At 41.2% G+C, this 27,092-nt stretch overlaps 1 protein-coding gene across 6 annotated transcripts in view; it reads right to left on the reverse strand.

The window, feature by feature from the left end:
• TENM4 (teneurin transmembrane protein 4) overlaps nt 1–27,092 on the reverse strand; it is a 358,119-nt gene that overhangs the window by 132,020 nt on the left and 199,007 nt on the right. For all 6 annotated transcript variants that reach the window (XM_037377895.1, XM_037377897.1, XM_037377893.1 and 3 more), the window contains 3 exons: nt 24,900–25,094; nt 20,452–20,652; nt 1,527–1,712 (listed from right to left, as the gene is read on the reverse strand). In XM_037377895.1, coding sequence (XP_037233792.1) covers nt 1,527–1,712; nt 20,452–20,652; nt 24,900–25,094 — 582 coding nt within the window. The remainder of the gene's footprint in view (nt 1–1,526; nt 1,713–20,451; nt 20,653–24,899; nt 25,095–27,092) is intronic.

Genomic DNA, 27,092 nt, shown 5'->3' on the forward strand with positions numbered 1-27,092 from the left:
ACAAGGATATAAAATAATATTATAGAAACACAGGATTCCAATTAACACAGGACTGCTCTCTTTTCATTTTAAAGTCATTTGAGAGAGGGTTTTTTTTAATCCCTTCCCCATGAAAAGAAATGAAAGTTGCTAGGGACATAGAAGAGAAAGCAGAATGTAATGTCTAATGAGACAGAGGAAGTTTTAAGAGCTAGATATTTTTCATTAGGGGATGCATGTGGAGACCATAATGTGGTAGGGTGACATTAGCATAAATAAATGATAAGTAGAATTGAGCCACAGATATAGTTTGCACCATTACCCTAATGCTGGAATTAAAATATTGTGATCAGGCATCATTTCCTGTCTGACTTTGTGTGTGCAAACTTACCTGGTGTTCAAGCAAAGTCATGTCTACATATAACTTAAGTTGATAATCCACATGGATAACTATGCTGACATTTTCCCAGGCATTGCTAGTGGTTAATTTTGATGTAGTGTAATTTATATGTATCATGGCATAATGAAAGCAACATAGAGGTACATTTTCCTATCTTTCTTATCTGATTAAAACAAAATGACTGGAGAAGAATTCTCGCTGTGGACCAACTCTTCTAAAGTCAACTGATTTTTTTCAGGTCCACACAGGCATTATTGAGAGCAGACCAGGATTCACTTAGTTTTCCATTAATGTATAATAAATGATATCTGGGGAGTTTAAATGCTACTGATTTTATAGCATGACTATGGAATGGGGACTAAAGTGGTTGAATTCATGACAGTCAGAGAAAAGGAAGGGAAAATGCATCATGGAGTTAAGTGAGATGAAGGAGGAAGGTAAAGCCAAGCCAGTTCATTAATGATGCTGCAAATAATTGTATAATGTGATAACTGCACCTCTTTGCATGATTTTGGCATATTGTTAGAACCTTATTAATAACAATAACAGGCATGACATGGAAAGCTGAAGGTAAGTGCCAGGTGCATGAGGAATACAGAACCAAACAGAGAGTGAAAAGAAATGGTTGGAAAGGTAACAGAGCAGACAAGGGATAGGCAAGACAGGGTTAAAAACCAGCCAGAAGTCATCTGACTGCAGTTCCCTCTTTTATACTGGGGAGGAAAGTGGCAGTGCAAATAATGAAGTAAATAAAAGGAAAGAAAACTTTCAATCAGATGCATGTTTTGGAAAAACGCCATAGTAGAGAGATGTCTTGGAGGCTACAGAAAGACCTTTCGAGAAAGGCAAAGTGGGATGTTTTGAAAAGCATCTAGCTGACATTTGACGGCTCGTCACTATGAGGTCAAACATCATATAGGTGTGCTTCATATCTGATAATAAAAAATACAGATAGCCATGTCATCAACAAATGAAAGGACATTTTGTCTTGTTCCCACATGAAAATGTATGATGTCAGAACTTGAAATCCAAGAACAAAGGTGCTCATGCTACACTAAGTCACACATATTCAATTAAGCATGCGCCTTTTCTCCTCCCTGATCATCAATTATTCTTTTAAAAGTAGACGGTTTTTCTTTCTCCCTACCAATAGTGCAGTGCTCTCCATTCCAGCCCGGGCTGCATTCACACTTGCCATCCCGGCATGTCCCGTGCTCATTGCAGCGTGGGTGACATGCTCGCTGATCACAGGCTGTGCCCATCCATCCCTCCTCACAGCGGCAGGTGCCTCCAACACAAATGCCATGTCCTCCGCAGTCTGCTGCACAAATCTCTGTGGGAGAGGAGAGAAGAGAGAGGAGGGGATATGGGTGGAGAGAAGGGGGCGGGGGGGGGGGGGGGGGGGGGGGAAGCAGAGCGTTATTGTTAAGAAAAGCAGCCACACTTCACTACCTCGACTTATGGGGCAATGAAAGGAATTCCTGGAGCTCATAACACTAATCCTTCCTGACAATAAGAATCTAATAAGTATATTACAAAAAAGAGATGGACATGGATTGCAGAGGTCTGCTGTGATTGATCCTCCTATTTGCTTTCTAATTCTTTTGCACTCCTTGAGCTTTTGTGATCACCAAATCCGAAGGGGAAGGCTCTTCCAATAAGCAGAACAAAAGCCACATTTAATTAAAATCTGGTTAAGTGTGGAAACAATGTGCCGACAAACTACTGATGCTGAAGTTAAGTGCTGGCAAAGCATGTTTATGGCTTGTTAACCCATGGCTCTGGGGATGGGATTCCTTAAACCCCTTCTTCTCTCTGTAAAATTAATACAGAATATTTCTATTTCAACTGAGCCTGCACATCTGTTACGTCCCTGTTCCCATACCGCCCTGCTAAAAATCCCCTCTCAGACATTTTGGAGGTAGCATTATGCTCTTTTTGTGAGCTACATGCACTGCAGTTGATAGGATGGTATTTGTTCCCAAGTCTTATTGGAGTTAATGGAAGCATGAAGTCACAGCTGGATATTTTGGTACTTACCTCCAAAAGAGAGAAGAGTTAAAAGACACTGGCTTTTCAGGGGTGCTGGCCTTCCCACCCTCCATGAGGACACAGATACACATAATATTTTTGCCCAGCACTAGGCTTTTGGCTAAAACCTGGCATGCCCTCAGTATGAATTTGTGAGACTTCATGTTTTCATCTGCACTGCATTTGTCTGGAAAAATTGAGACTTGGTGGAGAACAGGTACTCAGGAGTCAGGTGGTACAGTGCCTGCTATCACCACTACTATACAGGGCTGATTGCAAGTTGAAAAAAAAAAAAAAACCCACCAAAAAAACCCACCAAATACTGATGTGGTATTATATTGCAGATGAAATGAAATGAATCTATTTCTTCTTCTCCAGGCTCATCACCTGACTGCTCACTTCTGACCTCCCATAAACCATGCCTGCACTCTCCTCAATCGGAGGAGAGGCAATTCTGACATTATTGCAGACTGCTAGGCCTTCCCCTTTCTCTCTGACTTTTGCCTGGTGCTATCTCAAATGTTTTGGACTCAAGCCTTCTGCTCGACTCAGACATTTTATATATTTTACAGAGTGGGGACACAGTTCCTTTTGGGGAGAGTCAAGAGAAATTGTGAACAGAAGAAATGCTGAGCAGGGCTGGGCTGGAAGCCCAGAAAGGGGTACCAGGGTACTCTGCAGAGAACATTTTTCTCTCTTTCCCCCCAGCTATGTACCTCCAGAATTAATACTTCAGACACCAGCTCATCTCCGGTGCCTCTCTTTGTGCTTATGAGTATATAAAGTGCAGAAGTCAGGCCCTGAGGCTTGTGGTGGAGGGGTGACTGGTATTATACAAGACATTTATTCCATGTCACTGGCTGCACATAAAATATTCAAAACTACTTAGCCTGCATTAAATCACACCTGACCGAAATCCAGCCTTACTTAAGTTGCCTTTAGTCTTTTGCTAATTAATACTGCCAGTAACAGGAAGCTTGAGCTTTTTTTTTTTTTCAGAGGCTTTTGACATGCTCCCAATATGGGGCTGGAACATCCACTTCAACTCCAGGAGAAAAGTATTGCACCATAGGAGAGAGCTGCAAGGTCTCCAGCCCCTGACACTGAAAAAGACTCTTGTCTTCAAGGACCGTGTTAAGTATGATAATAATAATAGTGATTGTTTGCATGTTTAGAAAACACTTCATTTTCCAAATGTGACATGAACACAGTATCTAGCTCCTGCCTGCTGTACAGGATGCTCAGGGTGGCGGAACAGTTTCCAGTTGAACTGCTTTTGCTGCAGCATCTCAGATGTCTCCAAACCTCTCATCTATATTTAAATTCTCAATGAAAGAACTCTGGAGTTCAAACGTGCTTAAGACACTCAGGAAATTCTCTGTCTATCCCATCTAGAGTCAAACTTACAGAAGTATTTGGGTTCCTTGGGTGCTTAAACCAAGGTTGCACGCACACCACTTGCTGCTGGAATGTAACAGAAGCTAATGTAAGCTTTATTGGAATCCAGTAGAAGTTACACTATCAAACACTTAAGACATGGTTGAAGAAGGACTCTTGAGTTGCTGTCAGAAGTTTTTACTTTGCATCTGGCATTGAGACACAGATTTTCACAGCTCCTAGATGCGAGGGAGGTAATATCATACTACAGTGCCCGTTATGAACATAAGGGATGGGCAACATTGACTTGCTAAAGGGCTGGAGCCTAGCCGTGTCTGTTTTCTACCCCTTTTCCCAACTGCCAGACAGCACTGCAATGGAGCGTGGGCCAGTCAGGATGGTAATGTGAACACACAGGACCTGCAAGTTTGCAAGTTAGCAAATGTAGCAATAAAGCTGCCATTAAAAAAAAAAAAAAAGGCTCTCCTTGGCTGACCTGATGAACAAAGTCTGGGGGAGGATAAAAGAAACAGCAGATAAAAAATAAAAAGTTAGATTTATGGTACCAGCATTTCAGCAAGCTGAGAAGAAATGTCTTGAGAAAATCCTAAGTCTGAGACTGCTGGTATTTAAGCCCAAACTAGAAAAGTATTGTTTTAGCCTCTGGTGCTTCCCAGCAGTCTTTCCCCATAGGGCTGCTCCAGTGGAACCACTCCCCTGGTCATTGGTTTACATCCTTTATTCATACATGTTGAACTTTGCACCTCAGAATACTAAATAACATACATTTTTCTTGCTCCCAGTTTACCAAGCAATCCAGAGAATGTACGCTTGATTACTCAGCTCCTCATTATGTCCCGTTCCCTAGCTTTGACCTTCAGGGTTCCATCTCTAAAATGGGGATACCACCGGGCAGGGACATCTTCAACCAGATCAGGTTGCTCAGAGCCCCGTCCAACCTGACCATGGATGTTCCCAGGGATGGGGCATCTACCACCTCTCTGGGCAACCTGTGCCAGTCTCTCACCACCCTCACTGTAAAAATTTTTTTCCTTATATCTAGTCTAAATCTACCCTCTTTGTCACCCCTTGTGCTGTTGCTACAAGTCCTACTAAAAAATCTATCCTCACATTACATGTTGGCCCCTCCAGGCACTGGCAGCTGCTCTAAGGTCTCCCCGGAGCCTTCTCCTCCCCAGGCTGCACAGCCCCAGCTCTCCCAGCCTGTCCCCACAGCAGAGGGGCTCCAGCCCTCTGACCATCTCCGTGGCCTCCTCTGGGCCCGCTCCGACAGGTCCGTGTCTTTCTTATGCTGGGGGCCTCAGAGCTGGACACAGTACTGACGGTGGGGTCTCACCAGAGCAGAGGGGTAGAATCACCGCTCCCAACCTGGTGGTCATGTGGCTTTTGATGCAGCCCAGGATATGGTTGGCTTTCCAGGCTGTGAATGCACGTTGCCAGTTCATGTCCAGCTTTTCAGCCACCAGTACCCCCAGATCCTTCTCTGCAGGGCTGCTCTCCATCCCTTCATCCTTCAGCCTGTATTGATACCGGGGGTTGCCCCTACCCAGGTGCAGGACCTTGCAGATAAACGAGGCATAAAGAAGCAAAATGATGAGTCTACAGGTATATGAACTCTGTGACAAGCACAGGGCCTCTTGGATGTCCTGATATCCAGTTTTGTGTCCTGTTGGTAAGACAGGGAATGCAGCTTATAGTAGGTCAGATATCTACAGGGTGGTGGTGGAAGGTGAAAAAAAGAAGCAAAGACAAAAGGAAGCTATTTGAAGTGATAGTCAGTACCCTTGGAGTTATTTAAAGGTGCAAAACTAGGATAATGGAGTGACATTCAAAAATGGTGAAGAGTAAAAAAAGGCACTTTCTGAAAGGCAGAATCTCTGTGGACTCATTTCTATGAAAAGGGGTGGAAAATCCACTGGGACATTTACAACTTGACTGAAATGTTTCACAGACAATATGCTGCCGAGGAACAGTTCTGCACACGTGGCCAGGGACATGCACTGTACGATCTAAAGCAAACAGGCTAGCCCAGAAAAGGAAGGCTGGGAACATTTGGGGTTTCATCTCCCACCCAGCTGAGACCCCAGTCACACCATCACACACACCCCCCACAGAGTGCAGGCTCCAGGCCAGGGTATGAATGTATAATTTTTTATATAATGCATATATAAGGTGGTTTGGATTCCCAAGACCCAAGAGCTGTAATAAAGACCCTCAGCTGTGAAAAACACTTGTGAAGCAAACTACTTATGACAGTCTCCCTAAAATGTAGTTTAATTATTTCTGACAGTGAACCAGGAGCCAGGAACTCTCAAATCTAAATCTTCCATTTACCTGCCAGTTTAAAGATAGATGGGAGCCATACAATTTAAATAGCCTTACAACACACATCCTGCGGTACGCCCTGGTGCTCTTAAACTGGTGTAACATCATGCTCTTAAATGCTCACAGGTTTCTAATGGGTGATTAAATAGTCAGAGTAGCTTTTATTTTCTGGTGGCGCTCAAAGAAATGATCAAAATGGATTTCAGATTAAGTTTCCACTCAAATACAGGTCTTTTCAGGCAGCCCAAGATGACTAAGGCTGATTTACAGAAAAGGGCGGGTGAATTGTTTCTCCGTCATTCAATCCCAGGGACAGAATTTGCCACCTCTGTTCTCATTACAAGCTGCATTTTTTTTTGGGGTCCATTTCCCAATTCTGTTGTTAAAATTAGAGGACATGATTAGCTACCATCTGAGCTGCATGAGCAAATGAGAAGGAAAGCTTTCAATTCTCCTATTACAGTATTCATAGACTAGCCAGCTGCACTATATTGCTCCTGCCTATTTAAGTTGAGTTAGAACGCTGTGCTTGTGCATAAAAGACTTGCCTGTTAAATATTTTCATACCAGCTGTTCCCAAAAGGTGACTAAATATTTCCTTTCATCTTTAATCTCTTCCACTGTTTGTATGAACAGCCTAGCCATTCCTTATCCTTTCCAAAAGGTGCATTGTGTTTTACTTCATCTTGCTGTGCTACTCTCGAAACTGCCTGTAGTTCCCTGAAGGGAGGAACAAACCTTGTGCCCAGGTCTACAAGCAAATATGAGGCTTTCTGTCTTCAAAAGATACAATCAGCCCAACCTCTGTGGGAAATACCTGGACTTTGAGTAAAACCCTGTATTTTGCTCCCTGACACCTGTGCTTGCCAGTGGACACTGATGGACATTAATTAATTCATGGATGCAGGGTTTTATCTACGGAATCACGTTAATTCCTATTCTACCATCTAGGGGGTTGCCATTTTATTGCCTAGGATCGATGTCCTCTGTTGCCTGGATTTCACGTCACACTCTTACCTGAAGAACTAAATTGAGCTTAGTTGCCCTCTGTGGGTCAAGGAGGAAAGACAGGTAGCTCCAGAGGATGATTCACCTGAAAACTCTTTCATGGAGAACTTCTGGAGCAGACGTACTCAAGGCCCTGTTGAGTTTGGGTGGTTCATCCAGGGGTCTCAGGTGCACCACAAATATTATCCTTAGAAAAGGATAATGCCATTCCAACAGGATTGTGGTTATTTTTCATGCAAATAATCAAAATAGAAATTACTCATCTTCAGTTTCAGGGCCTGCTCTATTCCATCACTACTCACCCCCACTGGGAGCCAGCCCATGAGGCCACCCTCAATTACTGGCTAGTTTTTAGACAAATGGCTTTTTTTCCTCATTATCGCCTCATGACTAGGGGAGAGGTTTCCCTCTGGTCTGTAAAGACTGCCTCAGAATTCCTCAAGGCTCTCTTAGAAATCCTAATCCACCTTGAAACCTACCCAAAATCTTGACAGTAGCTGCTGATGTGCCTTCATTTCTCCATATTGCATTGATGAAAATTTTACTGTAATTTTATTCTACCTCCATCAACATGTCTCTGTCTGTTGTTGTTCACTTAATGCTTAAGAATCTTAGCTATCTAAGGCCAAGATTATCTTTTTTGTTCTGCGTTTGCTCTGTGCCAGGTGTAATGAGGTCACACTCCATTAACAGCACTTCAGAAGTAAGAATACTAAAGCAATTACTCATACAAATAAAAACCTCGTACCCGATTCTTTCTTTCTCTCTCTTTTTTTTTTTTTTGGGTATCCTGCTAAAAACTGACCCAAATCTGTCCCCTGAAGAATAAAGTCTGCTATGTTGCCTTTGATATTTCAGAAGAAAAGTGGGAAAAGAAACCTATCAAACACTAGCCACCAGTGCAATGCTTTGTTCATGGCCCTTCTTAATTGATACAACAGAGACGGTAGCTTCCAACACAGGATGCGGCATAATCCAGAATTCTGTATTATTTTCACATTACATTAAAGAATTGGGTTGGGAAAGGGATAATGATGTCAATTTGTGCTTCATTTATGGCAAATCCATTTTTACATGTTTACCCCTATCCCCCCAAATCCTAAAATTGGCTTGACAACAGTTTAAAGCTTTCCAGCTTAGAGAAGAGCAATGCAGATGAAAATTTTTCTTTAGCATTCATGTGATGCAGAATCAGAGATTTAGCTGCTTCTGACCTGCCTGCTAAATCCTTTAATAAATATGGATTTAGTGCTAAAGTATAAGATCAGGTGAAATTGCTCAGAGCTTCCTGAAAACTGGGGCAGTTCCACTGACCTTCAACATATTAATAGAAAATTTAATAATTAAAAATCTGTCTTAACTGGGATTTTCCTGTTTTAGGTTGGCTCATCTGAGGCAATTTCCAGCCTCAGACAGATTCTTCCAGAAAAGAAGCACAGGAGAGAGGCACTGCACAGAGCTAAAAGGCTGAGTTTAGCGAGGAGCTAAGCCTTGTTTTCACAGCCTGCATTTTCTTTAGAAAGCAAGTTATGAGGCATATCTAGGAGAAGCATCTAGTATGAAGATATGAATGGAAAAACCAGAAGGTTCATGATCGGCAAGATTTAGATAGCAGTGAAGTGCTAAATACATTCTTCATAATGAAACACATTTTGCAGTGTTATGAAACTCTCATTTATGTGATTTGATAACTCTGTAGTGACACATGAACTGCTCTGCTGGAACTGAAGAAGACATAAAGCTCATTAGCTTTTAAAACCATCCTTTTTACAAATGTTATAAGGACAGGTTCAAACTATGGAGCAAGATAAAACCTGAAAGGAGAGGTTTGAATTTTCTGTCGTTGCCAGTAACAAATCTGTAGCATGAAATCCTCTGAACACCATCCTGTTTCAGTAGCAGCTGGGGAATGCTTGTGCAACCTGTGTCAGTGTCACTAATTGGAGGTCATGTGTTTTTTCCTTCAGGGATCATGTCCTAAAAGCAAGGTCTGCATAATTTAATGCCTTTATACAAATAATGTTTACCTATTTTAAAAACATCCATAAATTATGCAAGTGTTACTAATGTAGAAAAAATAATTATTATTTATGTCAATAAATAGAAAACCTGTTGGCTTTTATGAGTGCAATTAAACTTCTGGTACTAAGACTACTGTACACTCCACTCAAGGATCTCAATGCCTTTTACATAGCTTGGCAAACTGAACATAGCTAAAAGGTAACAGTTTTTTATTTTCTTTCCATGAATGAGGAAATCAAGATTAAAGGATGCTCTTCAGAGACTGAAAATGAATCCATCAGCTTTGCTATCATCCCTCATCTGGAAGAACAATGACCTTCAGCGATGGTTTTGAAATGTGACTCAGGACACCTGAGTTTCCACCTACTGACCCGAAGCCCTGAGGAGCATCCTGGAGTGCCTTCGCTGAGGAATGCACATCCTGTTTTACAGCGTGACCCTAACCAGGATACCTGAGTCGGTCTGAATGCTGATTCTTGCCAGGCTCTGCAGCACCCCAACGGAGTACAGGTCTTCAATACATGTGCAGAAGGGACAATTCTGCACTTGCAGAAAAGACTGGGTATGCACAAAGGAGATACAAAACGTGCATGACAGAAGAGAGAGATTTTACTCTAAGTAGTTGAGCTGGCTTAACTGTCTATATCTAGGAGAAGGGTCAGTAGAAATACCTAATAAAAGAAAGCACCCATCTCTAGCCCCCAGCTAGACACAAATGTTTAAACCCACTTCAGCCCTTTCCCCCATTTTCCTCCTGGTATTTAGTTCTTTGCATGCATAAGCAGCTTTGTGTTTAACTGAAAGGCTTCTGCAAATCCTCATCTAAGTCTCATCTCTCTCTGGAGATTCACATCAGGAATCTAGGCAGCTCTGAGCTGCCTAACATGGAGATGAAGAGTCCACAGAGTAGCTGCTCACCTGGTGCTGAGCAGATCCAGGAGATCTGTCCCATAACTACCCTGGAACCCCCCTTCCATCTCTAAAATGAGTAATAAATGAGTTTGGTATCATAATATACTTCAGCTGATATATATCTGTCCACCAAGACTGAGCCACTTACTTTGTAAAGTTAGAGCACAATGGGACTCTTGGGAGTTCTTGCTGGAAATAGTAACAGTAAGAACCAGAGCAGTTATTAGCAACCCCCGTGCTAATGGATCACAGCTCTTACACAATCTCTGCAGCTGCACAATGTACAGTGGTACAGTTGGGATGTCTGTTAAAAAATAATAAATAAATCACTTCCAAGTGCAATTTCAGCTTGCTTCATATTTGCATAAAGGTTTTCCAGCTCCTGTCTGAAAAGCTATAACTTTGTGAGATGAAATTCCATTAAACTGGTCTGCTGCCTTTTATCAGCCGCTAGTTTCTACAATATTTATACCCTATTTTCATCTTTGCCTTAAATGCTAGGGACTGACCATCACATTGTGTCTACAGCATCTCCTCTGTAGCTGTGATTTACTTTTGTACTCATGTCAATCTTCCCCTTATTTATTATTCTGAACTTTATTTTAAACTGTCTCTGGCTGCCGAATAGCAGGACATGAAATGCCAGGTATTGACGGACTTCAGTCTTGGAGCTGAGATTTGTTGAGTAAGAATAAATATCCCAAAGTGCCGGATTATGTTTTTTCCTTTGATGCTTAATTGGATCTCTGTGCTTTCTGGGATGTGTGTTAATGCTTCCCAGTGAGGAAACAATTCCTAATGTATTAAATGAAGTTCCTAACAACGACTCTTCTCTGGACTAATTTTAATTTCCTCTCCGCGTCCATAAGGAGGAAATAATTTGACAGTAGAAAAACCTTTTGCTCCTGCTTACAGTCACTAAAAAGAACTAATTTCTTTTCCAGTTCTGTACATTACCAAATGTGTGTGCTGAAGTAATCATGAGCTAGATTTCCTTAGGATTCCCTTACTCAGAGCTCGGCACTACTACACAGACAGTCCTAACATGGTTTCCTTTTTCTTCAGACAACATTTCACCAAGAAACTTTGAAATTTTATCGATATTAATCTTCTTTAAAAGGAGACACAGAACATGTATGAAATACACTGGACTGACATATCCAGAAGTTAAGATGTCTGCCTATCCACATAAATGGGATGCAGCGGCAGTGCTCCAAAAGCTTTGTGTGTGTCCTTACACCTCGTGCCTTATGTCTGTCGTGCTGTCCATATGCCTCAGCACTGGTCTAGAAGGATCAAACTTTCATATGTCAAGGTCATTACAAAGGTGCTCATTAATGCCATTTGTGATGATAGTTTAATTTAGAGTATGAATACCTTGCAACTTGGGAGGGGGCAGAGAAGCTATATTAAACCCAGTGCATCCAATTTAGACAGCTTATTAAATCACTGACTTCTGGCCTTTAGTAGACACCGATTCACTATATGACAAGTCTTATGTGATTTTTGCTTGCTCATTTTGTTATTCTGTTTTACTGACTCCTAGATTGTTTTCCCTATTATTTAATCTCAGCCATTCCACATTGGAATGAAACATGATTTGATGAAGCTAAAAACATCCAATAAATCTTTACAGAAACTCTGATCATGATGATCTCCAGCTGGGTTGGAGTGTAAGGTCACAGTTGCAGGAGCTACCCACCAACTACAGCATGGAATTGACTGAATGCAAGTGGAGAAGCCGTAACGTGGAACCTACGACTATCCTTGCTGAGCGAAATGAGTGAGGTATGAGAGGACAGTCTTGATCCAGCCTAATCGAAGTAGATCACAGGCAGAGCCTGTCTACACACAAGTATCCACCTTGCTGACATTCCAGCAGTATTCCGGTTAAAAGAGGGAATAGTCAGAAGCAGAAGTGTAAACTCACAAAACTAAGAGGATGTCTACACAGTCTTCTGTGAGCTGATTACAAAATGGCCAGACTTACTGGACATTGTATATCTTCAGTTCAAAAGCTGCACAACTGCCAATAGAGAAAATAAAAACCCCACCTGCAGAAATATGCACTGATTCCTACAGTTTTATGAGCATGACCTATTCCATGCAGTTAATTATAACATTCCAGATTCTCATGGTCTTGATCAACTGGTTTTATCCCCAAAAGAAATTGAACCAGTTCACACTAGCCTTGCAGGACTGTAGTTTTGTCTCCAGTGACAGCTGGATTACACTGACTATGTCAAAGAAGTTCCTTAACATTATAACAAAAACAAACAAACAAACAAACAAACAAACAAAAAACCAAAAAGCAGCAACTTCATGACAGATATTGTATTGTAGAGAAGGGGCTAAATTATGACCAGCCCCCATGCTGGCATGATGTGAGTCCAGAAACTGCAAGGACTCTAAGGCTCCTCCTTTCAAAAGCAAAGTCAGAGAATAAGCCAAAATTCAGTTATCTGAGACTCTAAATTTTCAGTGATATGACCAATCATGCTAATTGCTTAGCCATCCTCAAAACATGCTGTTTTAACAGTAGCCTGTTTTAAACATGGAATTTAACAGCTTGTTGTGCTGCTGGGAAACATCTATTCTTCAAATTAGCCAAGTTAACATGGACCTCACAGATTCCAGTACATCACTGCTGTTTTCAGTCAGAAAAATCCACAACACAAAGCATAATTGATCCAAACAAAAAGAACTTTTCAGCTCATGGTGTGACTGCTGAGGTCACATTTGGAGATAGGGAAGAATGCTGAACTAAAATTGGCGTGCTGAGAATTTGCCCTAATTGTTGCAGAAAATAAACAACGGTAGCCTACCATTGCCCTTTGAGGGAGTATACAAATTTGCACTGATGCTGGTATAGCTGAGACAAGAGAAAGAAGCTTCACTCATCACAGTATGCCTAAGGGCAGTGAAGACCAGGGATTGCTTGTTACACCACTGGACATACGCTATTCTCAGCCTGAGACATGACCTAATCAGACCAAACATTTTGTGATCTAATGGTCAGAGCCAGACTGATGATATCACCATTTCCATTGGTTTTGGCCAAGTTTGAGATAACAGCTAGAGCACAAGTTTTCAGTTCCTTCAATCTCTCCCTCAGTCACCCTATCTGACCGAGACCACAAGGACTGCTGCAAAGAGAGAAGTGGCTACAGGATCCTAAACGTGTCCTGAAGCTGACAGGGGTTTGCTGGATCTCTGCTTGGCCAGGGAAATGTGCTAAGACAATATCTCAACTCTCAGACTGTAAGTAGGAATCCACATTTGAAACATAAGCTGTATTTCCTATCTTATTGGGAGTTTTCTCCCTCCCTTTTGAATGCCATTTTCATCTGCTAACGACAAAGATATTTGGACTTTTGAAGAATTGGAAAATTGGACTCCCCACAAAAATAACTAGAGCTCGTATCAACTGCTACCTTTTTCCCCACCACACCAGGGTCTCCTTATACATATTTTCAATAAACAAAGGGAAAGGGAGTAAAAGGGTATTCAAATGAAAGCCTTCCTGAATACTTTTATTTCAAATATTTTGGCTGGTTTTAGTCTTTTATTGAATTTTTAATAAAAAGCTTAGAAGACTTTAAAGGATAAGTTCATCTTGGCAATGGGTAGGCTAAAATCTGTACTTACAATCCCAACTACATCCAAAACTTTGTTTTGTACAATGACAGTTCTTGTTAACACTGTTGATTCTCTGGATTCACTTATACCTTCATGATTCACAAAGCAGATACCTGCCAGGCAGAGCCTGTGATAGCCCTGTGTAACAGTGCTGGGCTGCACATATTTTATTCCCTCAGAGTGAAAACTTACTTCTCCCCACGCAAATAAAATGGGGAAGATCACAAGTTCACAAATCAGCATGTTATGGTCCTGCAAGGCTGAGGATGAAATCCTTGCTGGTACAAAACATTTCCTGGCCTTCAATGACTGTCAAAGGACTGAGTTAAGGACCTCAGGAGTGGGTTTGCAGTTTTAGTATTGAGCTAGAATAGATTTTGATGGCATCTTCTGAATCCTAGCTTTGAAGGCCCTACGCCCTCATCATTTCAGTTCCCCCAGTCTAATGTTTCCCACTACGCTGCATGGGTAGTGAGATGAACAAATTACATACAAGCTGAAGGAAGATCATTCCAAGTGGCATTTGATTACATAGCTGTGCCCAATAACTTTTTCTTAAGTCATTATGAACTAAAATATATAGATGTTTACCAATTTCAGGTGTTGTATCCTGAGGTTTAGTTCTCTTGTTCTTCCCCATGTATTTTAAAGCTAAGAAAAAGACAAATCAGCAATTTCTTAGGCATTTAAAGGGGATCCTAGTCTCTTGTAAAGTACAAGTCTGTATCATGTTAGAGCTGATGCAATATCCACCTTTTCCAGAGACATTTTTACCCCTTAATGAAGAAAATTATTGTTTAAAGGAAGAATTATATGAACATTTTCCAGTAATGGAGTTTTATCTTGGTGGCCTTGGGCATGACGTGAATTTAACATGAGGCTTTGTTTTGTAAGGTTGACAGCAATAAGCCCAAGGAAATAATTTTTTATCACACATGTTGTGTTAATGCTGGTGCTGTTTGACCAACATGGGATGTGACGTTGTCTGGTAAGATAATATAAGAACTGTGTTTCTGTGTGACTGTATGCATGTGTGTGCAATAATGTGCACAATTCCTGATGAAAAAAGACACTGGAAGGTAAAGATGCATTTCTAGCTTTCCTCTTTAAAAGTTCATTCTTCTTGGTCTCCTTATCTCCTAATTGGAATACAGAAAAGATGCCAGCTTCAATGAACTGTACACCTTTGTGGGGGGGAACTCTGTTGGGTGCTATCTGAAAGATTTTCTCCATTGTTAATTTATGCAGCTAAATTGGTACTAAAAAATTCAGTCACTACCATTAGCTGATCCAGAATCTTGTATCTAATCATTGCTTGTGAATGGACTCGAATTGACCCATACTCCTGCAAAGTAAACAGCAGCTTTTCCATTTACTTCAATGTGCTGTGCGAGAATTTCTAAGAATACAGCTTCCCTGCAATCAGAGATGTGGATACACGCACCATGCCGGTTTTATTTTAAATCCAGCTTCTCAGCCTACCAAAAGAGTAAAGCCACGGAGGATTACAACTGATGGGACAACAACTATTCCTCTGCTAGCCCACTTATTTTTCCCACCTTGCTTGGAGGCCAGGTTTATCTAGGCATACCTGCAACTATTGTGCTCACCATGTGGCAGTCTGAAGCCCCTCTTAAGCTGTTATTAACGAATCATACAGGCTAAGAGGCGGTTTCCTATTTTTTATGTTAAATGCCACAGTTCTGTAATAGCATCTCTCCTGAGGAACCTATGATCACGATGACTGCTGAGCCTTCTACAGTTATTTGGCAGAACTGAGAATCTCTCAAAACCTGAAACCCAGACTGCTTTAAAGTTACAAGATATACCCAAATAAGAAGGCAGCTGAATTGATGAGGGATCAATTCAGCTCTCTTTCAAGGATTTCCACTTAACTAAAATCTGAACACCCCTCTCAGATGCTTCTCTTCTCTAGGACAACTATCCCACTAAATTGGTAATGTCATGGGAAGCCTAAAAGCAGGAGGGGATGGCATAGAGCTGGGCATGGATCCAAATCCAATTTTTTTTATTTTTTTCCTGTCCACTAAAGACATTTATAACACTCCTAGACAGACTAAGTATGGCCAGGATGAGTGCTGCAGTGCTGGAAATTCTGAGGAGATGGATGGTCTGAAACCGCTCCTCTCCCAAATGACAGACACTCTGTGCTGTAGAATGATGCTCAGCTGACATTAAGGTTCAGGGCATGAAACCCCTGCCCTCAACTTTGGCATCCCTTTGGGCACAGCCCGTTCATTCTTTTCTTTGAGATGACTGCTTGTAGCATCTGCATTGACCTGGTAGGTGGGATACTCTCCCACAAAGTGAAAGAGCATGTTCATTGCTTTCTTAGACTGTGGAGAAACCTGCTGTATGGGCCACAGAAGAAATTTAGGTACTTAAGGTAGCTTTTCAATGGACAGCTCTAAGGCTGTGGGATGTCTCAGAAGTTGAGAAGTTTTCTGCAACACTGTAGTAAAGCTAGATAATATGCATTTCCTTAAGGTAAATCGTAAATTCCTAAATATCTTTGTGATCATAGACCTTAGTAACAAAGCTTGACAAGGAGTCACTGGGAAGCAGTATTTCCTCCCTGCAACAGGGTGGGGGAAAAAGCAGTCAAAGTCAAATGACATATCCTCAGAAAACACTGTTAGCAGCAGAAGTGATAAGGGAAACTATGGATAGGATCAAACTACTAGATTTCATAAGATATGACCATGCAAGCTCAGGCTCAGTCTCTGGTCAGGCATGTTCTTTTAGCCTTTTCAAAATGTGAAGTAGAACATCATAACCTCTGACTTCTTTACTGAGTCCCAGCTTCCAGTTCCCAACTCTTACCATTAAATGTACAGCCCACGATTTTACACCTCCACAACCAATTTAGGACCACTATATATAAAGTACTGTTCCTATTACTGCTCTTCTCCAGTGTACTTTTAAGGGTCTGAAGTAGTGCACTGGATGTCAACCTTGCATAAAGTGAGTCATTACAAATGACCACGTGAGAAGGAATCCTTTTCAGTATGCGGGTCAATGTACAACCACTATCAACCGCCTGGAAAAAAACAGTACACTTATTACACAGAGAACATAATTCCTACTGCAGCTTTGTATAATCAACTTTCCAATGATTCCAGTGAATATCATGCATGTCAAGATGTCAACTACTAAACAGAGAACAGTGCAACAATCACTGATTTTAATTTGAGGAGAGTGAAGGACAACACCAGGTAATTTAAATCCTTTAAGAAAGATTTGGCATCCAAACATAATACTATTTTGATGGGCCTGGGATTGTACTGAGACATCAGTGAGATCCCTCTGGGAAACAGTGGATTCCCCAAATGCAGATAACCTGACTCACCTATTCATTTCACTGCACTCAGCAAATAAGTCTTACGGTACGTGGCTTGCTGCCTCTTGATTAGCCAGAAATACTTGGTCCAGTTTAAATAGGTCAAGAGCGAGACTGTATCACATATTAAGTTCTGTTTCATGTTGTAGCACAGGCCATTTCCTTCTTCCCACTATACTCAGACAATAAAGCATTTAAGAGAGCTGCCCTACAATACCTTCATTAGTTGCCAGAACTTGGGAGAATGAAGTCTTTCGCTAGGGCTCATTAAGAGGTGAAGGGAGATAGCACACCAAAAGCCTAGGATACAGAGATCTGTGGTAGCAGATCCTGGAGAAAGGGAGTTAGGATAAGTGGTTTCTTAATTAACTTTCTCATACTAAGCATTACCTTGGTCTTATTTAGCTGAACTGGCTGAGCTGAGTTATAAAGGATCTTCCTCTATTTGCTTGTGCAACAGTACTAAGATGCAAAAGGGAAGGGATTTAATTCTCCCATGGCAAAATCACAATGCCACTTTTGCTGCTCAGTACAGGTTATCTCTGGGCTTACCTCTGCACTTTTCCCTAGAAGACTTTTTTTGGGGGTTGTTTTTTTTTTTGGGGGGGGTGGGGTGGGGTGGGGTGTGTGGGCTGAATCTACCAAAAAAGAAGTGCATAGTGAGGGAAAGGGGACCCTAAGAAACTGTCCCTTGCATGAAAGGGTGAAGCATGCTTAAGAAGCATTTTTGCAGAGCGAAAAATCTGAGGTAGCATGGCAGCGGTCCCATCTCAAGATATACGGCAGCGGGCATACACATAAAGCAAAAAACCAACCCCCCATATCATTGCTTCTTCCTACAGCGCAGTGCAGAGTAGAATTCACAAGAAATTTAATTGCACAGCTTGCTTATGAAGACACAGGCTAAGTGGAATAAAAAAGGTAATATAACCAAGAAACAGAAATCTCTGTAATATTATTTTATCGTGAAAACTAAGGGGTTTATCCAATAATCTGTGTTCCTTTAAGATTCCCGCTAAAGGCAGGTGAAATTTACCTACTCAGCTGAAAGGCTGAGTCTAAGGTTTAAAGATAGTCTAGTTTTACTTTCTATATATGACAATCCACAGACTTTCACCTAGATGCTTCCATGCTGACAGGTACCTTCTAAATGAATACAAATACAGCATTTCAGATAGGTATTAGTCTTGACTCCAAGGTGTTAAAAGCTGCAAAACCCACTGTGCCTCCTCATATTTTATTCTAGCTTTCCAGATGATTATGCTGTTCTCAGGGTCTGCTTCTCAATGTGGTTTAGGGAAGGGGCCATCCTTGGCACTAGCCCATGTTGGCACAGTCCTATAGAATTCATGGGGACTGAACACAGTCCTAACTGCTTTGCTGAGCTGAGGTTGATTTATGCGAGTACTTAGTCCTTTCACTTAATAATTCTTCTATTCTGTTTGGTCCTGTTTTATGGGACAATAAAAATCTGGCCCCTTTAGTCCCTTCTACAGAACCTCCACCCCACTGGGCTGGGCTTTACATTGTTACATGTACTAACATGCTTGCTCACTCTATTTTAATCATGCAAGAAGAGTACCATGCATCCCGTGAATAAATCTGTCTTTAAAATAAGTCATCAATTCAGTGGAAAGGTCTGGGTTAGAAATGGAAGTTTACAAATCACCTTAGCTGCAATTTTAGCTGTGAGGCACAATAACCTGAATGTTACAAGCAGCCCAGTGAGGAAAAAGGTCTTGGAATGATGCTCAAGTTTGTCTCAAATAACCTCACACTGCCAAAGAAAGTTTGCACTAGATGGATTTATAAAAGCAGTATAAGGAAAGCTTATAAATCATCTGTACATGACACTGCAGGTTAACAAAGGGAAAGTGAGAATGGACATTTTTCCAAATCCATCCCTGCAATCCCCAAACCTCCACAGAAATTCAGAATAATGACTCAATTATGAGCTACGCTACAAAATCACTGGAAATGCACTACTACCTTTCCCCTTATGGTGGTCTTATAAATGAACTCGGAGAGTATGGCATTGAAGATGTTAATATGGGGAAAGAAATGCCTGACACCAAATTTATCCTCCTATCAGTGCAGGGTATCTTTCCTCCCTACATCTGTAAAAGTTTCGATCAACTCAGCTTTAGCTCCAGGAAAGCAGGCCTCCTCTTTTACTTATACTTCAGCCCAGTCAATTTTACTTCACGACAAGCTTTCTAACATCTAACCTAAATGATGATTGCCCAGAAGATTTTCTTTTATATCCTTCGCACCAGTTTATTCAGTTTGCCCCACCCTCAGAAGATGCTACCTTAAAATACTTGCAAGCCGTTAACCTGATTTGCTTTGCACTTGATAGCAATTCCTCAGGGAAAATATTGGCCATATAATTTTTCTACTATAGCCACTTGCCTAATGGGTTGGGTTTTTTTGTTACTTTGCTGAATATTTATTTCATTGAATTGCCTACACCGAGCTGCCCTGGGTTTTTGGCCTAGTTCCACCCCAGCTGTGTCAGGTGAAGAAGCTGTTACTGCTGTAGTCTCTTGTTTGTGAGCACAATATACAGCACAGAAGCCAAAAGACTGATGTTCCATAGGTTCTGACCATTTAATGTACTATAGCGTTTCTCCATGTGGCCTCTATAAGCTAATTGTGTTTGGAAGAAAAGAAAAGGCTCCTGAATAGTTTTTTCTTTAGCCTTCATTTCAGATACCTGATGCATATTTTGAGCAAGGTGCCCATCCAGCTGAGGAATGAAGGAAGCTCATAGTTCCAAACCTCTACGTAAAACTGACATACAAATCTGTCTGATTGGTAGATGCTGTTATTATTAAATACTTCTACTCAGTAAACTTATTTTTTACTTAATAGAGGACAGCGCTCAGAGTCTTAATAGGAACCTCATGTGACACTCATCCACCTCTAGCTGAGTCTAGAAAAGCACACCCTTTGAGTTCAGGAGGGAAATGAGACCTGAAGGATCGCCACCTCTTCCTTCTTCTTTACAGCCACCTAAAGAATATTTAGTCATCTCCTAAAAATCAAAACAGACCCTTTGGTGGCCACTGGGATTCATCAAGAACTAACATCAGAACAAGCAGTTACATGTAGACGATCAATTACATTCATAGCAACATAATGAACAATTGCAAGCCTAGGTGGCTTTAATGGGTTTATTTATTATATTACTCTATGCTCGGCAATGGAAGCAGAATTATTTATGTAGTTGAGCTATGGCATTTCTGCTTCCAGTCATGCCCTACATGTGCTTTACTGGAACATATTTATAGCATGCTTTTTGCAGATCTAAGTCTGAATATTTTACAAAGTTTAAATAAAATAAAAAACAACAGTAAGCCACCGCTGACATTACCAATTGAGCAATCATGTCCAGTCCAGTTGGGATCGCAGCTGCAGAGTCCAGTATCTGGGAGGAAGGTCCCGTGACCAGAGCATTGGTCCAGACAAGTGGCTCTTGGGGTCTCACAATTTGTTCCTCCCCAGCCAACCGAGCAGTGACACTCTCCTCGCACGCACACGCCTCGTCCTGAGCAGGTAGGATCCATGCAGTCCACTACGTGTGAGAGGGAAGAGGAAGCACACAGGGAAAGCAAATGGTAATTGCAGAAAAAAAACCCCTACCAGATTGCCATCTACACAAATATATTTATATAGTATCTCAAAGCTCCAACCAGAAAGAAATGCCCCGTTGGGCACAAACCAGATGGTTCATGCAAGAACATAGTGGCCCAAAAGGCAGTGAGACCCAAAACACTTACATGAAAAACAGAGAAAAATTTAATTATGAAATGCATTCTTTTATCCAGACCTACATTGATAAATGATATTTCTAGTAAGAACAGGTTAATATCAATTAAGAACAGAATAAGAATATTCTCTTGCACACATATTGGGCCTCCTTTTATTCTATTAGAATAACCTAAATTACTATTACTCATTAACTGAGAGCTGAGCTCTGTTTTTCTGAGAGAGAATTTTACATAAAGATTCAGCAGAAGTTGATGTCCTTATTCAGCAAAATACACACTTAAATTGAAGAATGTGCTGAAATCTATACAAGTTTCAGAGACACTTACATAAATTCCATGTTAAACATACCCTTAGGCACTTTTCTAGAGTAAGGATTAAACCAAAACAGTTGTGTTTTTTTTTTTTTATATAGGTTTGTTGTGCTGGTTTTATTTCTTACCAATTTACACTCTTTTTTAAAATGTTTTGGGGTTATTTTCCCCGAAGGGGCACTTCCTAACAACACTGGAGACCGTTCAGTTAGGTGCATGGTATAGCAACGTGCACCAAAAGCCTGAACATACAGCTGCCTGATTCCCCAGTAACGAGTTTTGTAGGCAACTGTTGGCTCCGCTGCCCACGGGGGAATTTCACCCAGCAATGCAAAAATATGAAACGCACCAGACACCCTCCCAAAAAAGAACTGGAGGAGTCAATTGTCTGTTTATATATAAAAGCTTTAGAACAGCCTAGAGAAATTCTTGCCATCTCTTGAAACGGTGTGTGGCAGTGCCCTGGGGATCAGTGACCAGTGTCAGCCCAGCGAAGCAGCACAGGGGAAGCTGTCCAGCCCCTGGCTCTAACACAGAAAAGCAGAGCACGGCCACCGCACACGCAGCAGGTTTGTGGTTCACTTCTTTTTCCTCCCCCGTAAAAGCCAGTAAGACTCCCAATGACCTGTTTAAGATCCAGGAACCTTAAAAGGAAACACAACAGCTGCTCTGATAATTCCCTGGATTCTCAAGCCTTCTCAGGCTGACAAGTAATGGCTCAGCTATTACTATCCCACGGCATGTGAGAGCATTTTCTGTTTTGTTTGATTCCTGGAGACCTGCTCATAGCTGGAACAATCCTCGAAAATTGTAAGAGGCTGGAAAGGATGAGTCTATAAATCTCCTTCGCTGTTAGCGAGCTGGGAGCTAGGGTGCCAATTTTACCATGAGACACTTGAAGCCCTGGCCCTGCTCTTTCTCAGCAGTAATAAGTATGAAAAGGACTAAGAAGCGGACTAGCAGCCTCGTACGTTCTCAGCAGATGGTTTGAACGTAGAGAACAAAGATCACAGGCTAACTGACAAGAGGCTACCTCCAGGCAATTAATCATCCCCTCTGAAGGTCAATTGGGAAAAAGGTGAGTTTTACAGGGGGCTCCATCACAGGAGGCAGACAATCTGCTATCTCAGCTCTAACACAGACGATTATAGGAGGGGAATGTGCATGTCAGAACCCCCCATTTATCATAATCCCAAGGCCATTTTTCATGTTGAAATGAGCCCTTTCAGAAAATGTCACACACAATGGCTACTTTAATCTCAGCCTTACTAGCTGTATCTCTTTAGGCTTTCTGCACCATCGGAAGGGCCCTGGGACAGGATTACAGGCTTCTGCTTTCTTCTTAATCAGTTGCTTAGTGGATTTGGAGGACAATGGTATATTTTTAGGGGGTTCTGCTTGACAAATTTAGCTGCTTAGCTCTAAGAGAAGCAGAGATGGGGAGTGGGGTAGGAGGGCAGAGCTCACAAAATCTAGTATACTGGAAAAAGAGAGGGAGAAAAGAAAAGGTTTGCATATATTTGTGTTGCTGCTTGGAAAATGTCTCAAATGGTCTAATTCCTGGTTGGAAAATGCCCCATTTATAGTTCAGCCTTGTGCAGAATCTTTTCCAGGAAGATAAATCATGCAACAAGCAAGGTTAGTGCCTCTTCTACACTTTTCCCCAGTATGCTTCATGCTTCATTGGTCACACAAGTTATTAGGCTTATTCGGTACCCAAAGAGTAACTTCTCATTTTTCACTGCTTAAATTTGCTCCCCTCCCTTTAATGTCTTGCTGGCTTAGCCCATGCCTTATAAAATATGGGCCAATAAACTAAGGAAGGAGAAAAGAAAAGCTCATGCAAGATTGTTGACTGATGCTTTATAAACATTGCTGAACTTCTATGGGGAAAGAGAAAAGACAGAAGAAACCCTGGAATGAAAACTCATTATGAACGTGGACTAAACAGTGAAGCTATGAGAAGTGAGAAATAATAAAAAGTAATCAATACCAGATGGTCCTTCTTAGAGGATAAATTAAAAAGAAAAAGCAATTTTAAAAATAGTATAAATCAACTTTTTTACTAGATCTAAATATATATGTGTGTGTGTATGTATATATGTCCTCAAGATTTCCCACATGGCATATTCCTGAGTTACTTCCCCCCTCACAACACAGTACAAATTATGCCTTGAATATGAAAAACAAAGGCATTCTTGGAGAAATACTAAACAGCTCATAAGAAAAATCACGTTCTCTTTGTTCTTCATGCTTTTTCAAGTTTTTACGTAGTGGGGCTGACACTGTCCCCCGCTACAGTGATAACATAAAATAACTGCGTAGTGTCTGGCTTTTCTGCTTTAAACATGGCCAGGGAAAAAAGGTTCCTGTTAGAAAAAGGGCAAATCCTACTCTGATTTACACATATTAAACACATTTGGCTGGAGGCAAAATCAGTAAAGATATGATCTAGTAAATATGAGGTCTACAGAGATGCTTTAAAGATACTTCAGTAGTCACCATCTTTAGGTTTTGCATGCCCCACAGCTTCATTGAATTGTGCTTTCTTAAGCCAAAATGAAGGTTAGTCAAGAGATGGCTTCTTGTTGTAAGAGCTGATACTGTCTCCATTCCTAGCTGATACTGTCTCCATCCCTAGCATTTACTGACACTGAAGCCATGTTACATCAGAGATGCCCCACTCCAATACGTTCAGCTCATCAAAAGAATTGCTAGATTAGGTGCCATTTGAACATCTGAATCCAATTCAGCTATTTTCATTGTCTGTAAAATAAAGTCATTTCAGACAATTCTTTATCCCACATATGTGAAGACAACCATTAATTAATTGCAGCCATTGTGATTCTTATACGTGTATCAAATACATGTCTTAAATTGTTCAGGTGGTGCAGAGGCCTTACATATGTATTTGTAGAAGGATAATTTAAATGTAATTATTTATCCAGTCACCTGCATAGAATTTTGAGAATAGTTTTTGAAAGTATTGAACATCATTCTTTAAATCAGGCACCTTTGGATGTATTTTTATAATTGTCCGAATGATTTGTACACTTCGAAAACTGTCTGCTTTTTCATTTAGCAATAAGGAGCAGTCACAGACTCGGGAAGATAAAGGTTTATGGTGGCAGGTGATTTCCTACACAAAAAGATTAAAGATAAGTGCTAAAAGGCACTGTATTTCTGAACCACAAATCTAAATGTAAATAAAAAATGTTTGGGGGCTAATGTGAGCAAAAAGCTACGGAAGAGCCATTAAAATGGCTCTGATTTTGAAGCAGAACTTAGTTCGAATCCTGAGCATTTCTAAGCTTTTAAAGCTGACAATAATCAGGGACTTTCCCCCACATGCCACCATTTTGTGTATACAAGCAACTGAAATCATTTGGCATAGCATAGCAGAGAAGAAAGCACTGTAAAAGTAATTATACGTTTAGATGTGTAAATGGAAATGATGCTTTAATAAGAACATTTGAACATATGATTAGATGTTCTGGTCTTTCAACTAGATTTGTCTATCCAAAGCATTTGATGGCTTTTCATCCAATTATTGAACAAATATGATAGCTAACGACAAGTTATGACAACATATCATTTTTATGTTGCATCCTCTATTGTGTCCCTAAGGTGACTATTACTGTTCTGTTTAAGTGCCAGTCCTATTCTGAATTGCCTCCATCCCTGTAATTATATAATGACAATCAAAGCAAAAGGCTAATTGAATGCATCTTGCAAATACCTTCTTCACAGCTTTCGCCTTTGTACCCCGGGTTGCAGATACAGGTCCCCATGATGCATGTGCCATGGTTATTGCAGGAGACATCAATGCACTGGTTTGTCGGGACATCGCATTCGGCTCCTTTCCAGCCGCTGTGGCACAAGCACCTCCCCTTCATGTACTGCCCATTCCCACTGCACAGCACTGGGCAGGATGCTGGGGACAGATAACAGAAATCACATTAAACCACAACTCTGCGAAGAGGCTCTCACTTCAAAAAAGAGCGCAAGAGTCCAGCATAGGATTTATATCCTCTATACCCAGTCTTCAGTGGGGTATGTTCTTCCTTCCTTTGCCAAAACGAATTCTTTTGCATGGATAACACCCAGCTGTTAACTGCATTCTCCTATGACTGTTTAAAACAAACAAACAGTGCTCTTGAGTTAGACTATCTCCTTGCTTTGTGTCTCTGATAGTTTTTTTCACTAACTAAACTCAGAATTTTCTTGCATTCTGACTTCTCAATGTACTGGTGTCTTCTTTCAGCAGCACTGCTGACCTTAGATGGCTAATCACTATCCCTGACCCGCTGCCAGACTTCATACTTTCCTTGACACTGCCTCTGCCGTGGACCTTAGCGGTACACAAATCACTCCCCTGTTTTGCTGCTGTAATTCTCAGATTTATGGGTTTCAGTTGCTTTGCTTAGAGTCCAGAATGCCACATTGAGAATACTTCCCTGATTCAGCTCATGTCATACTACCAAGTTTCTTCCCCAGAAGGGCCGTCAAGCACTGGCACAGGCTGCCCAGGGAAGTGGTGGAGTCACCATCCCTGGGGGTATTTAAAAGACGTGTAAAAGTGGCGCTGAGGGACATAGTTTAGTGGTGGACTTAGCAGTGCTGGGTTAATGGTTGGACTCCATGATCTTAAAGGTCTTTTCCAACCTCAACAATTCTATGATTCTAACTGAACCTCTAGCCTCCTTCTTTGATTATCACCTCTGCTAGTCTCTCATCACCAGCTACAATACAAAACTGGCCTCTAGTCCTTCCAAAATCCCTGTAATAAACATTCTCCAAATCTATCCTCTGATCTTTCTGTCAGTTTATTAAGGATTTTTAATTGTCCTTGCTTCCAGCAAAGCTGGCTGATTATCAAGGCCAACCAGATACAGGATGTCTTCCCTGTGAGAAAGGGGAGAAGAGGAAGATGACAAGCTCAAGCTGTGGCATGATGAATCCCAGGATTAAGCATTTTCTGGGCTAATTGGAAAACGTCAGATGGAGTGGGGTGGGATGAACTGAAGGATACTGAGAAGGCTCCCCAAGGAAGGAAAGGTCATCAAGGACCAGACCCCAGACCCCATGACCAAAGCTCTGGTAATCGCTGCACTCTAAGCTTCCTTCAGATCCTCTCTGATGACATCTTCTCCCTTCCCCATTCCCCACATTCTCCATGCTCCTTTTGTCCTCTGTTCTGATTTCTGTCCCTCAGAAACAATAGCCTTCCCCTGTCCACTGTGCCTGGAAACTTCTTCTTGCTTAAGCCCTGTTCTCTTCCATTTCATTTCGTTGAAACTTAGCTGCAAAGACATACATTCATCACAGACTTCTCTTGTCCACCGTTGCTCATCATCCTTAGGTGAGAGCATCTGGGGCTTCTCACCTGCCTCTCAGAAAGGCAATTTATGAACATTTTTATGCAGGACAAATGTGAAAGGAATATTCCAGTCTGCTGTTTAACTGCATTCGGGGTGTGATGAATACAATGTACCTCTTATGTTTCATTCCTGACCCTGATTACATAGAGCAAGAGGTATTGACATGGTTAAAGGAAATGTTCCTCTCCTCTTCCCATTTTTTCAGATACTAATTGCACAATGCACATCCTCTGTTGTTTCTATGTGTCCTTGTAGTCAGGTCGGTTTGAGCATTACAGAATTATAGCAACCTCAATAAAATACAAAGCATTGCCAGCTCTGTTAAGCCAGTTTGATATGCAGTGAGCTATATTTGCTTGACCAAGATAAAAGAGGTTTAGAAAAGAAAGGAATTTGGCAACTGCTCACTTTAAAGGAAGCACACTGCAGTGGTGCATTTCAAGTGCATCATTTGCAAGGAGATATCTACCTATATATACCGTATGAGACATAAATTGCTTAAGATACATTGTGCTGTGTACATGGTTCACAGCAAACTCGCTCTGTAATTT

This window comes from Falco rusticolus, chromosome 2, assembly GCF_015220075.1.
Source record: "Falco rusticolus isolate bFalRus1 chromosome 2, bFalRus1.pri, whole genome shotgun sequence".
In the NCBI taxonomy this organism is placed as follows: Eukaryota; Metazoa; Chordata; class Aves; order Falconiformes; family Falconidae; genus Falco; species Falco rusticolus.